This window comes from Lissotriton helveticus, chromosome 2_1 (genome assembly GCF_964261635.1).
Source record: "Lissotriton helveticus chromosome 2_1, aLisHel1.1, whole genome shotgun sequence".
In the NCBI taxonomy this organism is placed as follows: Eukaryota; Metazoa; Chordata; class Amphibia; order Caudata; family Salamandridae; genus Lissotriton; species Lissotriton helveticus.
In genome coordinates this window covers 603,314,667-603,331,124 of record NC_136059.1, presented here as the reverse complement: position 1 = coordinate 603,331,124, position 16,458 = coordinate 603,314,667, and the positions used below count along the sequence as shown (strand labels likewise).

Sequence of the window (16,458 nt, the reverse complement as noted above, 5' to 3'; positions counted from 1 at the left end):
ACTATACAGCACACAAACAATAATGTGTGTCACAAATATTTATCATTTGTGCGTCTTGATTTGTTTTGACCCTATTAAACCCACGACAGCAAATGGCCCGCAGAATTCCCTCTAAACTTTTATTGATTTTATGTCGTCACTTGATCTTAAAGTGCATTTTTTTAAATCATATATTATGGTATGCGACCCAAAGAGTACAAAAACTAAGATTTTCGTAAAGGACAAGAGAATAGAAAAAGTTGCGAATTTTATTTTATGTGCCTGGGGAATTTATTTAACAATGTGCTAAGTTGGGACCCACTTGTGACAGCAAGAGCCCACCATACAACTAGGGCTGTGGATGGGCTATTTCATTTTGCATGCAAATTAAGCCATAAGCCTGTTAGAGAAATAATCGCCCTGTAAAAAGCTAAATGCCTTTCGATTGCAAAATATGGCGCAGGGGAGTGGGGGCATCACAATATACGCCACCTACAAATAGTGGAAAATAAATTCACTAAAAGGCTTACGATGACGCCTAATAGTGCCCCTAACCGCCTATATCATGACGAATTGGGATTAGAGCATATAGAGGATCGTATATCTTGTGCCCCTCTACTCCTATAGGTGAACATTTGGCTATCTGAAAAACTAATGTTCTCATGAGAAGTAATAAAAGATTGTCGAAACTTGGCCAACTCTCTAAATGTACCATAGCTTGGTTTCGTGAAAGATAAATAATCTGAAATACAAATGGGGCATTTTTACGATAGTCCTGAAAGCCTCCCACTGAGCGCCAAAGTCATTATCAAAGAGGCCCTACATTCAAGGGAAACATGCGTTATCCTCACCAAGATGAGATCGGTCCCATGCACTTTTCCCCTGCCTCATTGCAATATTATTTAACATTCACCACTAAACTGCAGATTAGATTTTATTTAACTAGATTTCCATTAGGTACTATACATTTTTTGACTGCGTTTCCACGCCATAGTGGTTGGGCGAATGATCTCTCACCTTGTCCATGTGATAATCTTACAAGCCAAAGCACTTTATCTTATTCTGCACTTCATATAAAACGTACATATGTCGATGGTTTTAAATTATTGCACTGGATACCCTTGATATTTGTATTTCAGTAGCCAATTATATAAAAGTATCTTTGGCCATTAGTAAACGTTATGAGCAAGAATTCCCTGAGTTGTCTCATTGTGACTACCAAATTCCGAGTATTTTATTAATTGTTTTTAACATATTGTTCAGAACCGTTTATATGCTGTGAAAATGTTTTTGTAAATCCCAATGGTATTATGAATTGATACCAGGTTGTTTTTATTGAATCTTAAGTAATATGCACTTTTGAAGGTCATGGTTTTTGATCAACTTGGACATTTTGGTGGTCTATTCAGCTGCCATAAAGGCCACTAGAAAAGCACCTTAACTTAGGAATTGACATGGCTCATAATTTTCCTTCGTAATGTGTTTAAGTGTCTGCTTAATTATTGTATGTTGGCATTTAAAGCCATCAAGTTTAACCCAGCGAATGAATTTGAGGGTCAAATTTGATGCTCTTGTTTTAGATTTAGGCCTTCTGCGTCATGACCAAAATAACCTTGCTGAAAACGTTCATCACCATAAAACAGACATAGAGGACATTCAACCATGCTCTGCAAGAATGAGCACTGCTGTGGCAAACATGTTGCAAAAAACAGGCATGGTAGTATATTGCGAGAATTGGTTATTTGAGGAGGTGGCCCTGCAGGCACTTAAAAATTCCTCGCTCTGAATAGAGCACATAGAGTCTCCGCATGTCGCCTTCCACCAGGCACCCCCTCCCATCCCCGAGGTCTGTGATGGCATGCTTACTCCACTATAAAGATCGGGATATTATCCTGCAAAAAGCAAGATTGGCTGGCCCCTTCATGACAGAGAACCACGAGCTATCCATCTTTCCAGATAACACCCAGGCCGTGCAAAGACCAAGGGTGCCTTTTGTAGCTATGAAGCCTGCCCTAAGAGTGCATGGTATCAAATATGCCTCACTATACCTGGACACACTAAAGACCATGTTGGACGGTACAACTGCTTTCTTCACGGAAGCTACAGTGGCCTGGGATTGATTGGAGGCCTACAAAACCGAGTTGGGAGAGGCGCACACACGATTGAACTAGGCACCCAAATAGAAATGGGCCCGAGAAAACAATGAAAAAGTGCTAAACCACCGCCCAAGTAACAGAAAAGAGGCTGGAAGCCGCTCTGGCAGCAGAAACTTTAGGAGTTACACCATGTCACCTGATGCCTCAAGAGATGACTTGGGCCATGAACGAGAAGCATTGGAGGAGTACACCTCCCGAGCTCTCACGCCCGGAACTACCAATGATCTGTAGTCTCTGAGAACAGTAATCTGGTGTGCTATGTGGTTTCTCTTCATAAATACTCAAGATTGGTCTGGCAGCCCAGGAGATGTGATATGGGGTGGAACCTATGTTGACACCATCTGCATGTGTACCTAGGGTGGCTGATGGGAAGGATGGTGCTCCAGGGAGCTTGACATATTGCACGGTAGTCACTGGGCCAGGCAGTAGCATCAGTAGCGAATTTAGCGAGTTGAACTACGTCTTCACCTCTTCTCCACCTCTTCTCCACAATCACAGTGGAAAAGCACAAAAAGTTCTTAACCTTCTAACATTTATTATGGTAGGGTGGCAGTTGCCGCCAGTCCTGGGTATTAGGAGTTGTGTGGAAATTCTTCAGTTTGTTACACAATTTCTCACTAGCTAGAATCACGTGGGCGATAATCGCGGGCTGATGTGGAGGAAACACATAGTTCATAAGACGGAGGGCTGGGCGTGCCAGCTCTGCTGCAGTAATGGTGAAGGGGCTCACACTCTGCACTTAGATAGCCATTCCTAAACACACAATTCTAACATGGAACGTTAAGGGTTATTGGGCCCTGTAATTAAATGGTATAAGATCCACACATACTTGAGGAGGTGGGAAGCCAACATGGGATTCCTCCAGGAAACACACCTGACAGTACATGAAGCATTAAAGCTATCATACGCTGGAGAGGGCTGATATATGCAGCCAGGTATTCCTATTGTGCTAGGGATGCGCTGGTATGGATACGACCAGGGCCTCAATCCAGGTTTTTTGGATTGACAGGGGCCTGGAGGGCAGATACATTCTGGTCTTGGGCTGGTTGGATTGCAGGAGATTAAGCTCCGCTGCATATACGCTCCTAATGTGGACCAGCCCCTTTCTTTAAGCTTCTTTCAGGGAAGCTGCCCACAAAAACAGCAACCCGTAACTACTTGTGGGAGACACAAATTGTGCGCTGGTTGTAGTGCTGCACCACTCTTGCCCACCCTTGCTGTTTGACCCGGTAACTAGGATGGCGCAAACATTTGTGAAATGGCTCCAGGACTAGAACCTGGATGAAGCATGGCGGACTTGCCATATGCATGTACGGGGTTATTCCTTTTACTCAGAGCCTTCATGACTTGCATGTCAGCTTCGATAGTTTCTTAATCGCTAGAGCGCTGTCCCAGATGGTCATACATGCAAAATACTTGTGTGACCGCTACAGGGCGCAATGTTTCAAGACAGTGCACTTTGGGAGGAATTGCAGCAAGTAACAAGTGATTATTTCGCAGGGCATCAAGGCAGAGCCTCTTCCGTTGCGGTAGAATGGGAGGCATTCAAGACGATGGTGTGCAGCAACTGCAGTGGAGCGGTAATGGGGGTACATAAGAAGCTAGTACGGGAATTGACTGCTGTAGCAATATGTAAAAACCACAAAGTTGATATACTGTGTAAAGAGTCCAGGGGTTCTCTTATGACTAGCGGACTCTTTAACAATGCAAACATTCTAGGAGACAAACTATTGGGCAAATGAGGAGACAGGTGGACACACTGCTAGGGAACTTTCCAACACATTCACTAGTTTTAACCTTGCTCAACATGTGAAGGAGGCCACACACGAACAAGGTCACATATTAGACCAAGTTTGGTCATCCAACCTAACCATGTTGGACCTTACGATCTCGCCTTGCACATGGTCAGATCACCACCTTATTAGGTTTTTACTGAGAGATTCTTATTTGAGGAAACATCCCACCTGTTTAAGTTCCTTTTCTAGGAATTGGAATCAAATAAACATGTAGTCATTTTGTGATACCCTATCACTTTTCCTTCCTATCTCCACAGAGAACCTGGAAGAATCTGAGAAGGTACCACCAAACTGACTGATAGTTGACAACAAATTTCATGCCAACTTACTAGAAATAAAAAAATCTCTGCGACATTAAGCCTCCAAATGATTTTCGGAGAAAAAAATAAAAAAAATATGGTGGCCGTCTGCATAGCCTATGTCCTTCTGCTGCAACTGCCCTTTCCAACGCTGTATTGGGTGTTGTGATTGGTACTGTGGTTACTGAGATTACCCGCCTCAAATGTTTGGGCTCTCTCTTTATAATATTAGTATGGATATGGATGAACTATCAACCACCAACCTAGTTGGTAGCATGCTTCATTATAGGGTTCCCACCCAGGGGCAGAGTGACTCCCGGGTGTGCTTCGACTCCGGATTACAGTGGAGCTGGTTTTGTTTTTGAGTGGGAAGTGAATACAGTTTTTCTCACTTTCACTGTAATCAGGGAACCCTATGATGGAGCACGCCACCAACTAGGTTGGTGGGTGAGGATTATTTTGTAAATCAGCTGGGTTTCCCTGCAAGGGAGACTTCTTTGATGACCGGTATAGTACAGTGACTTGCAAGACCAATCTCCAGGAGTTAAGATGAGTGGGAGGCAAAGGTCCAAGACCGCACCAGCAGTACACCACCAGCGGCACATGGGAGGCTCAGTGTAGTGGGCAAAACAGCATCGGGAACACAAAGTATTACAATGGAGATCAATCACTGCAGAAAAAGGCTGCAAGCACTAGCCAGGAGGCCAGTCGGGCTGAACCAGTAAGTAGGCTAAGGCCTTGAAATGCTCTTGGATGGGCAACACCTTTGGTCCTTTCTCCAAGGCTCAGGAGCAACAGGTGCAGGGGTGTCCTTTGGCGTCAGGTTTTTCCTTACCAGGCGACGTCAGGGACTCCAGGAGGGGTGGAAATACGATGGATTCAAGCTCTGGAGTGGTGGAGGACCTTGTTTGCACCGGTGGCCCATATCAACTAGGGTACAAGTGCAGTGGTGGCTTCGGGTGTCAGAATTTGGCTGTTCTCGACGCCTCAGAGTCTTCTCTTTTAGAGTTTCTTAAGAGCAGGTCCGCTGTTCATGGGAGTTCCGGAGTCTTTTTTCAAGGCAGGCAGTCCTTCCAGGCTTCTCGAGTCAACAGCTGCAGGACGAGTAATCTTTGTTGCAGTTTTCGACGAGGGATGCTGGCAGGTCGGCTAGGCTGGTACCAGATCATCTGCTTCTTCTCTCCTCTTCTGTGGCTCTTCAGTGTCCTCTCTCTTATTTGGTCATCAGGATTAGCTTCTCTGGTGCCAGTGGCTCCCCATAATAATGAATTATGGGGCATTAGGGGAGTGTAGGGTAGTAGCCAATAAGCTACTGATCCCAGGGGTCACTAAGCCTCCTATAAGACCACACCCTGTAGGAAGTGGGCATAACCCTGTCCCAGAATTGTTAAGAATGCCATCATGAAGAAAAATATTGTCCACCTCACGGTAGCCCATCGCAGGGTTGGTACTAGCCTCGAAGTGGCATGCCTACCTGATTTGCTGATTTCCCGCCTGTCCAGATACCAAGGGGGTTGTAACAAAGGAGGGCGGCTTCCTCTCCTGTGATGGGAGCCAGTTTCATATTCCAAAGGCGGCTGGGAAGTTTTGGGGGCCCCTCTAAGCTGCCCTTTGGTGCATGAATTGGTAAATTCAACACTGGCATCAGTGTGGGTTTACCAATACGAGATGTTTGATACCAAACATCCCTATTTTCAGTGAAACCATCATGTAGCTGGGGAACTTGTTTTCACAATAGTCCTGCAAATGTTATTAAATGGCTGTCATGATCACTTGTACTGGCAGTAATATGAGTGACCAGCACAGGGGCATATCTGCTCCTGCAGGTATGCCCTCACATGTAATATTCTGCACTTAGAAATATTACATGCTGCGTTAGGGGACATGGCACACAGGAATGTGTGGCATGTCGTGTTTTCACTTTTGCCAGCACCAAGACACAGCCTGCGATAGCAGCCCTGCATGTACTTGGTGGGAGACCCTAAGGGTGGCACAATTCGTGCTAATGCCCTTGGGCACCCTCTTTAGTACCTCAGGCCCAAGGTACCAGGGGTACCATTTACTAGGGATTTACAGAGGGTGCTAAAGGTGTTGCCAATTGGGGAAAACAATTGAACCTTTTTAGGGAAGGAACACTGGCATTGAGGACCTGGTTAGCAGGAACTCAGTACACTACAGTCAAAGTTGTATCAAATACTAGTAAAAAAGTGGTTGGTACTGTAATAAAAACCCAGTTTCCTACACAAGCCACCCATCCCAGACGCCAGGAGACTCAGCCAAGCCTGGGAGAGACTTCCTAGTTTGTCAGGCAAGGAAGAGTAAGGAAACAGGCTGGATTGTTGCAGGTCCTACTCTACCTAACATCTTCCTGCCTAGGTCATTCACTCTGGGGAGCTGACCTACTGCAACAGTGTTAGGACCCAATTTAAAATGCCATGTCTACTTCTTTAGTGTCCTCGCCCATTCTCTTGGTTTTGGGATCAGAGGTGTCCAACTCTGCTAACCCTATCTTAGCCAGTGCAACCCCTAGCTTACCCAAAGGGGTTACCCACAACTTAAATAACCACACCATGACCAATAGGGTCAGGGGACCTAGGTTGCTATTTCACATAGGGTCAAATTCCCATGCCAAGAACAGTGCAGCCATAAAGGCTAACACCCAGCAGAGACCACTGACAAATGTCAGTGCCAAGAACCACACTTTAGCTCTTCGCTGACAGGTGAAGGTGCTAACTCACAGGCTTCTTTGGGTTCAGGGTCTCCTGTTTTAGAGTGGGGGGTTAAAACATCTTGAAGCAAACACCCTCCTTCCACTCTCTCGTCTGTTAGCTGAGAAGCTATTGGCTCAGGCCTAAGAGACATCTTACTAGTTGGGGGTTCTTGTGGGTCAGCTGGGGCTATACCAGTGCCAACTTTAGAGTCCTCCCCAACTGGTATAGAGTCTCCTTGACTCACTGGAACTTTGGCAAAAAGTGGCCCACCTGTCCTACACTTTCTCTTTTTTCTCTTCTTTGGGGCTTATTAGCGGCAGCACCAGGTTCAGAGTCTTGCTGAACCTGATCCTGAATTCCTCAGTGGTGAGTACAAAGCACTCAATCATGATATCCTTCATGAGTTCATAGGACTCAGCGCCTGTCTCATTCAATGTCAGGAGCCTATCCCTACACTTTCCTGAGAACAGTTCTCAAAGAAGAGAACCCCAATACTTCTTGTTCAGCGGGCTCATTTTACAGGCCCTCTCAAAGGATGAAAACAATTTGGTAATATCATCACCCTCTGAATATTTTGGGACAGTCCCTTTGGGGGTTTTAGGGTCAAAACCTTCTTCCCTTTCGTTGCCATCAAAGATAGCGCCTAGGTCTATCACAAATCTTTCCTTTTCTATAGCAGTGTTGTCTCTAATGTGATCCTCTTGGCTAGTTTCCGAGGATCTGCATCTTCAGTATCTTCCTCTTCCGGGACACTGCTAGGAGTGCTCCCAGTGGTATTGCTTTCTGAAGGCGAAATGGCGGAGTCAGTGTCAACTTATTCCATCTCTCTTGGTCTTCATCCTCTTGGTCTTCATCCTTTTCCCCAGTGGGGGAACCTTCACTTGCCATGGCCTTGTTGTTTCCTGTCAGAAACTGCTGCAGATGAGCTTTTGTGAGTTTAAGTCCCATGGCAAGTGTCCATGCCTTACACAACTTCTTGAGTTGAGGTACCGAAAGGTGCTCATAGGGAGCCAGGTTGAGTTCCTGGGAGGTCCCTTGTAGAGTCATTTGTTTTAAAAAGTAGTTGGAAACTTTTTAAGAACTTCAAAATGCTAAGTACTACTAAAGTAGTAACTTACCTTACTACAGTTTTTCAAAAGGACTTAACTAAGGCCCTAACAGCTATTTTAAAACAGTTTATTTAAAAACTGAAAATCTTTTTTTTTGTTTTTTTGCTAGAGACAATTTTGGATTTCTCTTTGGAATCACTTATCAACTTAGTGGTACACAAAATGTTGAGTCCTGTATCCCACCGCTGCACCACCAATGTAGGAACCTGGTGCATGCGTAGTTATCCCCACATAAAAAAAAATAATTTGAAGCCTATTTTTATATCAGCAGTGAGCGGAGAGAGTGGCTGCACAGCAGAATAATGTTGTTTCCTACCGGAGTTATAAAAATAATCCTGTGTCCAGCAGGGTGGAGTTTGTATTACAAACGCTGCTTCCCCGCGCCTCCTCACACAAAACATTAGCAAAATAAACACAAAAAATGCATATAGCACAGCACTGGACTAAGGGGAAGCGCTGGTGAAAAACGCTCCTAAGGGAATAATAAAAACATAAAAGAAAGAGCTAGGTGCGACAACGGACGGCGGGAAGCAACATTTAACTACTAGGTAAAGCAGCTTGTGGGGAGCCAAGTGTCCTTAACGATAAGTCCAACGGTCTGCATCAGCAGTGTATCAGCGACCACAGCCATGGTCCGGCACAGCCCGATGCCTGCTGCTACTCCACAAACCTCGGTGTTTCCTGTCCCCGCCTACCCCTCTGCCACCTTCCACACGCACGCCGCTCTCAGCTCTGCCCCTTCCCTACCGCTCACAGCAGAGCACTCAGGCCTGGATCTGAGCAGAATGGATCGGCCGAGGCTGACGCTCCGCCCTGGGAGCTGCTGCTGGACCCGGAACAGGCAAATGACCAAGTTACATAGTGCCAAATTCGGTGCAAGTTGCAATTGCGAGTGGCATATGTTTTATTAATTGAATCTAACAGATTCGGGAGGAGCCTAACCCGCGACCATGATGGCCGCCTGATCCCTCGGCTCCGCCGACCCTCTCGTTCTTCTCCCGAAACGCTGCTGATCCTGCATGTTATCCTGCCCGCTTGTTGGCGTCCCGGAACCGTAAAGCGATCCTGAGTCCAGCGGTGTGCTCCCCGGTGCGATCCAGCTGTCAGAGGCGGCGAGGCGTCCCGGTCTTTGTTTCAGTGCTGCATTGCCGAGGCCGGGTCTTTGTTCTCCGGAGGCTGCCGTCCCAAGTTGCAACAGTGGCTGACATTGTAGCAGGACGGGGTAGGCTGACGGTTTGCTATTGCCGCATTGTTTTCCTTGCTACAGCGAGCCGCCCTGTCCTGCACGCCTTCATTCTCGACTTGTGTCTCCGCCGTAGAAGATATATTCTACCCTCTTTTCGGCTTGTGGACGGCTCGGAGCGTCTTCTTGTTCTCCAGCACTGAGACGGCTGCCATTTTGACCTGGGCGCTCTGCATCTGAGACTCTCTACCCCCGGCGGCCATTTGGGGTACCATAGCGGTTTGCGCTGCATTGTCGCCGGGTGACTGACGAAGGGGTCCGTCCCGCTGCTATACCCCCTGGAGTGGCAGTGATTTACGGATCGGCTACTGGTGGGCTGCTGATGTGATGGCCGACGGCGACCAGTCTCGAGGGATATGGTGTGATCCCGCGCCCAGGGTGCGCGAGATGGCAGCGCCCTCTTATCCTGCGGCATCCCTCAGGATTGCTGATATTATGTATGCCCTGGGTGATCTACATGTAGCTGTGCGTGACATGGCCCTGGACCTGGAATGCCGACTGGATATCTCTGTGCTTGCAGTGCCCTCGGATGATCATGCTGAGCTCCAGGTGCGGTACACCTCGCCACACCCTGTGTTTTTATGCGACTACCAGTCTGCTCAGATGTACTTAACGGTGCTGGAGAAGGGAGATGTGGTTGCTTCCGTACTACCCAGTATTGATGCGGAGAGGTATGGAGATCTTGGTCCTCGGCAGACGCAAGCGGTTTGTGTCTGGACGCCTCGCCACACGGCTGTTTCGGGGCTTCGTCGCGGGTCTCCCTGGCCCATCTTGGAGTTGCTCCTGCGGTTTTGGCCGGCTGCCCTTCAAACATTTCGATTGTGCATTGCCCCTTCTTGGTTGGACGTTCGCCGTTTGGCTCTGCGGTGGACGGACTTTGGTGGATGGCATTGTGCTCTGCAGTGGAACTTTCTTTTGTCTTCTCCGTCCAAGATGGCTGCTTTGGAACTGTACTCCGTCGACATGCTGGATCGAAAGGGACAAGGTTGAGGATGTTTTTCCCTTTTTGCTGCATCCGGTTGTTTGCATTGTTGTGATTGTAATGGACAATGGTGGGATCTACATGTTGTTCGGGTGCTGGTTCGGGGTACGGGGAATGGTGGCCGAGGGTAAAAATGCTGATTGTTTTGGTCATTTTCCTGGCCCTCCTCCGGTCTTTTGTGATTTCTTTTCCTTCTTTCTCTTGCTCCTAAATTTCGGGTACTCTTGGGGCGACAGACACCTGCTAGGGGGGGGGGGTAGGCCGTAGCCTCTGCATGCGTGTAGGGTGGGGGGTGTTCCTTCCTTGTTAGTTTCAGTTACTATGGGCCTTATTTTTCTTCTTCTCTTTTTTCTTCTTTTCTTCTCTTCTTTCTTCGGGTCAAGGGGTGGATTGGTGCGTGGTGGGTCGTGGCTGGGGTATACCATAATGTTTGCTCGTCCTTTCTCCTGTGCTATTTTCCTCCAGCCTTTTGTTTAATAGATAATGATCGTGAATTTTTCTGAATACTGTCGCCCATCTCGGTCCTGGTGCGGATTGTTTGGACTTTGATCCTTCTTGGCTCCTATCACTTTGGACTTCGTTTTAAAAAACTTGTAAATTAAACCTTCAATTCTCCTACCTCTCGGCAGCGCACCTAATTACAGTGTAACTTGGATTAATCCTGTTTGCTTTGATATGCTGCTGAGTTGCCCGATTGCTCACTACTGTGCCTTAATCGATTTCGAGGCCGGCCTCTGGGTTGTAGGCCCGTATTTGTTTGCCGATATTCTCCAATAAAGGTTTTCAAAAAAAAAAAAAAAAAAAGAATCTAACAGATTCTATCTCGTTTTTTAAAGGACGATTGCTTTTGTTTACATTTCGTTTCTTTTGACGGCTCGTGCTTTTCCTCTCCCTGTGAAGGACCTTGCCCACCTCCAAGAAACATATAAAGAAGTTCTGCAGAAATGCTACTGGACACTTATGAAGGGGTCCGCATTGTATCAATTGCTTATTAAGAAGGGGCTTAATACGTGTGCAACTCATTGTCAAAAACACTGCCACGGAGTGCCGTACAGTAAACAGCTGTTTGTTGGTTTTAACCGGTGTGTTCATTATGACTGTCACGGGTCCCGGTTCAGCCCCACCACGCTTACCTATCCAGCACCTGTGGCAGAGAGACGCTGGTGGTCTGATCTGACATGGCCCTGGCTCGCCGAGGCTCCGGTGAAGGCCAACTGGGCGCACCCACTTCACTGCCCACTGCAGGCCTCTGCGTAGCCTTCATGGTCCCTACACCCTCAAACTGCGACTCCGTCAGTGCGAGCGTGCGCTCCCTCCCAACAGGAGACGGCTGTTGCGCACTGAGAATTCCTCAGCACCCTTGTCTCCAGTGCTGGGAAGATTGAGATGGGATCGTACCGGTTGCAACAGCAACAGCAGCGCACGCAGGGCCACCGATTTCGCCGACCTCTTTCCAAAATGTAGATTTTTGCTTTACGTTCGATCCCCACACAAAACAAAAAAGGTGGAATAATGCTGGCGCGGACGCCATTATCCCAGCAGACGGCGTTGAAAGGCATGCTGTATGGGTTCATGTTGAAATGTGGGCCCACCAGGTGAGGATTTCACTTAGATGAACCTGTCCCCCGGCATGTGCCACGCTTGCAAAGTGCATTAATGTCTGTGTGTAATTCAAACAGCAAATGCAATTCGAACAAGCTTTTAGTTGTGCACCAGAGCTACGTTTACGGTCCCTGTTAATTAAAGTAAACAAAGGCAGCAAAGTTATGTTCTGATTTTGTTACGCGCAGACAAGGAGGGAGAGAGCAGGAGTTGTGCTAACGAAGCGAGCCGTGCGCGTGCACATCTCCTGTCCTCCGCAGGCGCACATCTGCTGTCTCTTGTGCTAACACTGTACGTGTGCACATGCCCTGTCCCCCTTCGCCCACCAAACCGACGACAATAGGTCTCGCCAAGGAGAGCAGCACATACGCTGCGTCGCTGGACGAGACCTAAAAAACAACTTGCAACGTCCAAGTCAAACACTAGATTGCAGGAGTATCAGAGCATGTGAATCTACAGCCACACATAGAACGGACATAAATTTGTTGTGAAGGGATATTGTTTGGGCCAAGAAAAGTAATATGAGATGTATACCAATAAATTAACGCATTCAAATATCAAACATAGGATATGAAAAGAGCTAGGGATGCAACAGGATTGGGGTATACTATATTTTTTTAGTTACCAAACATCATTTGCAAGCTAGATTTCGGTATTAGAAGCAGCATAATGAAAAGATGTTTTTGATTTATTGATGTAATTAACGTAAATTATAGGCTGACTAATGGAAGACAAAGAAAAAGTACTGAGGTAAGGGTCCAGAAGAAGTGTCAGGAGAGTAATTGGTACATATGACTGTGACACAGTAAAGGCACAATGTTAATCTAACAATCCCTTTGATATTAAAGCATCAACATATAGTAAATATGCAAAACGTTAATCTCACTGTACAAATAAGCAAGTTAACAGACATACCTTTCAGTGCATCTTTATAAATGGTGAGAAACAGTCCAAAGATGTCTTTGGGAAGGGTGTCTTCATTAGGCAAACATAGCATAAGAATGACAATTTCTGCCTGACCTACTCCATGTAATCCATTGGTAGAGAGGAACCAGCATTTTTCTGATGAATCTTAAAAGTAGTGCAAACGTGATTATTATTCTACATTAATATAGTGATACAATAAAAACATTTACCTCAATTCTTTTTTTGTAAAAACATCATATTGAAATTGTACTCACTTGTGCATGAATTTTTTACAGGTATGCCCGACTCACACGAGACATTTTAAAAGTCAAGTCATAACTATGTCAAGGATTTCTAATGCAAGGGTACATTTCATTGAGTAGTCCAAGCTAAATTCTCATCAACTGGAGATTTCAACATGCAGAAACCTGATCGAAATGTATTTTTGTAGAGTTAACTTTGTAATGTTTCTCTGGAGTGATAATTCTCATCTGTGTTGAAAAACCCCTTCCCATAAACTCCAAAAGTATATGGAAAGACATTTACTCTAGCCTCTGACCAAAATAACTTAATGTGTTTTTCAGGGTGGGGAACTAACGACGTACATTTGTGAGTGTGAAAATTCCACCATGTTCCTAGAATGTCTACATTTCAAAATGGTCTTTGAGTGTAACATTCTGCTAATCTTTATTCTGCAAATCAATCTGTGAAGTTGGCCTTATCTCCAAATCTACGAATATCTTAGGTGTGCAAAATGCTTTGAGGATTAGTCCCCTAGTGTCTAGGTTACTATACTTACAGTGACCTGGAATAACATTGCCATGTGGTTGTTACCAGAAACAAAAGCAAGACTCATTCCAATGGCGGTCGGACTGCATTCTATAGCTCATCGGATGCGGTTCGACCTCCATCTGTTGCTGCGGTCTAACCGACGCATTACAATGTGTGCGGAGGCAGCAGGGAGAGGGACAGTCCGACGCTTGCCGATCGGAGGGTCAGGAATCCCTACAATAGGGGCGGTGCCTTCTCAGGCACAGCCGTAAGGATTACAATGTCCCTTTCCGCCTGCCTTTTCAAAGCGGTTCGCTCGCCATGATAAGGCAGGTGGAAAGTGACTTTGGGGCCCCTAGTGGGCCGTCCTTCCCCCCCTGGCACTCCGCTATGGAGCCTGGGAGGCACCTATGGTGCCCCCTAAACATCCCTGCACCATATGACAGGCAACGCATTGTGCCTGCCACACGGCGCAAGGATGGGCACATTTTCTATTGTGGCTTGTGCTGCAGCCTGCAGCTCAGGCCATAATAGAAAATATACAGCTTGAGATCGCCGTGAAGGTGCTTGCATTGTAATGAGGGCAGGGGTTAAGCCGACTCCTTGTCAGGCAGTCCCTCTTCCGACACGATGCCGGTCTGATGAGAGTACGGCCGGCATCATAATGATGCCCTGAATGTGTAGTGAGACCTGAAAAAGCATCCTTGAATATCTACTCAATCACTTGCTATGATGAGTGAAAAGAGATCCGATCAAGTGCTAGTCTTGTGGTGATTGACCTAAGTTTCGCAGCATCCTTTTCTTGTCCTGGAGCATTTACAACATTCTAAGAAAACTTAAGAGAAAATGAAGGAACAAGTAGAAGGGTTTACATAGTGCAAGACATGTACAGAAGATAACATGAGGCTCTCATTACATAAATGGGTGTTAGTGTCCGATGTATGGAAGCTATTTCTACCCAGCCAGTCATTCATTTTGGTGCTTCTTAGGTCTTATAAAAATATGGGACGGGGGACAAAGGAGAAAGAAAGAAGTCAGGATGAAGGGAGGACCAAATCTATGTGACTGGAGACAATGCCTACTTTCGCCAGGAGATATTGGTGGATATGAAGATGAAGGAACATTGCAAGGTGAGAGAAGAGAGACACACATAATGATGAGGGCTCTAATGAAGTATAAACAGTAGATGTATTCATATGTTACCCATTGGTGTTTAGGATTTACTTAGGAAAATATTGAAGCTCACTGAGCTCTAAACAAACAAAAGGGAAAAAGAAAGGAACATAAGGAGATGCATCCTAACGACATCTAGCATAGAAAAAGTTGGATAATCTATTATGTGAACTTTTAAAGGAGAAAAGTATGTGCTTTACTCATTAGGTAAGACACTTAACCCCTAGGGGAAATAATTTAGTTTACAGGCACTTGGTAAGTGAAACTTGGGGATATAATATGAATGATAAGAGGTAACTGTGGATATAACTAGAAAGAAGTAAGTTGACTATTATTATGTACAAGTAAATAATGTATATCAAGTACATCGATGTGTTCATATTTCAGTTTCGACCCCTCCTATATGAATGTGGAAGTAATAAGAATGTCCCTAGATAGATAGTAATGGGTTTGGACATTTGCTTTTGGAATAAGATCCAGTAGGATTTACACAAAATGTAGTGAAGGTATACAAATACGTTTACTGAATGCTGTTCCATAAATGTTAAATAGATATGGATTATGGGCCGTAAGTATGAAAAAAAAATTTGTTCGCAAACACCGAAATTCGCAGAATTTTGGCGTTTGCGGTCGCAATTCAGGTAAGTGGGTTGTAACAGCCTTGCAAAATAGTGATTCCCTATTTTGCAATTGCATTTAAGGAATCGCAAATTGCGATTCCTTAAATGCAATGTAAGAGGCACAGAAAATGTGCAATTTGGCCATAAGGAATCGCAAATTACCACCAACTTCAAGTTGGTGGTAATTTATGATTTCGTTGAAAAATGCACTTTTTTGCATTTTTCAAAGTGCCATGTGGCACACATACATTACCCTTAGGGCATGTATGTTTGCCACATGCGCACATATGTACAAATTCAGGGGTGTAACAGGGTGTCCTTTTGGCACCCTTGAATTTGCATTCGCAATTCTCTAATTGAGAATCGCAAATTGCGAATATCTCCCCATTCATTCCTATGGGCCCTTATGCCCATAGGAATGAATGGGGAGGTATTCCTTAATTGCGATTTGCAATTAAGGAATATGTAGAATTCACAAAATTATTTGCTAATCTTACATACATAGCATTTTGCGTTTCTCAAATAGCAAAAAATCGCAATTTGAGAATCGCAAAATTACTTTTTGATACATATGGCCCTATGTTACTTATCGTGTAAGCATCTGTTCTCGGCATGCAGTGCAGTAGATTCACATGCTTTGCATACTCCTGCCATCTAGTGTTGGGTCCGGATGTGTGCAAGTCGTTTTTCTTCAAAGAAGTCTTTAGAGTCACGAGGTAAGGGGACTCCTACTCTCGGTAATAGTGCGCATGGGCATCGACTCCATTGTTAGATTGTTTTCCTGCAAGAGGGTGAGATTGGAGTATAAATAAAGAGCGGTCTATGCATATAAAATTATAGATAAGAATTGCAACTACGTTTAGGTGCCCGGGGAGGGTGGGTGCATGTGAATCTACAGCACTACATGACAAGAACAGATGCTTACAGGGTAAGTAACAATCAGTGCGAGGTATGTGTGGCTGTAGATACACATGCTTTGCAATAGACTGTATAGCAGTGCCCTCCAAAAGTGGTGGCTAACCAGCGGACATTGCAGTTGTTTCAAAAAGTGTACTTAGCACCGTATGTCCTACATCAGCTTCTTGGTGAGCTAGAACATCCACACAATAGT

General features: G+C 45.5%; 1 protein-coding gene across 2 annotated transcripts in view; it reads right to left on the bottom strand.

The window, feature by feature from the left end:
• Window positions 1-16,458, bottom strand: part of ZFYVE16 (zinc finger FYVE-type containing 16) — a 589,878-nt gene that overhangs the window by 251,851 nt on the left and 321,569 nt on the right. For both annotated transcript variants that reach the window (XM_078675307.1, XM_078675306.1), the window contains one exon: window positions 12,793-12,948. In XM_078675307.1, the coding sequence (XP_078531433.1) occupies window positions 12,793-12,948 (156 nt within the window). The remainder of the gene's footprint in view (window positions 1-12,792; window positions 12,949-16,458) is intronic.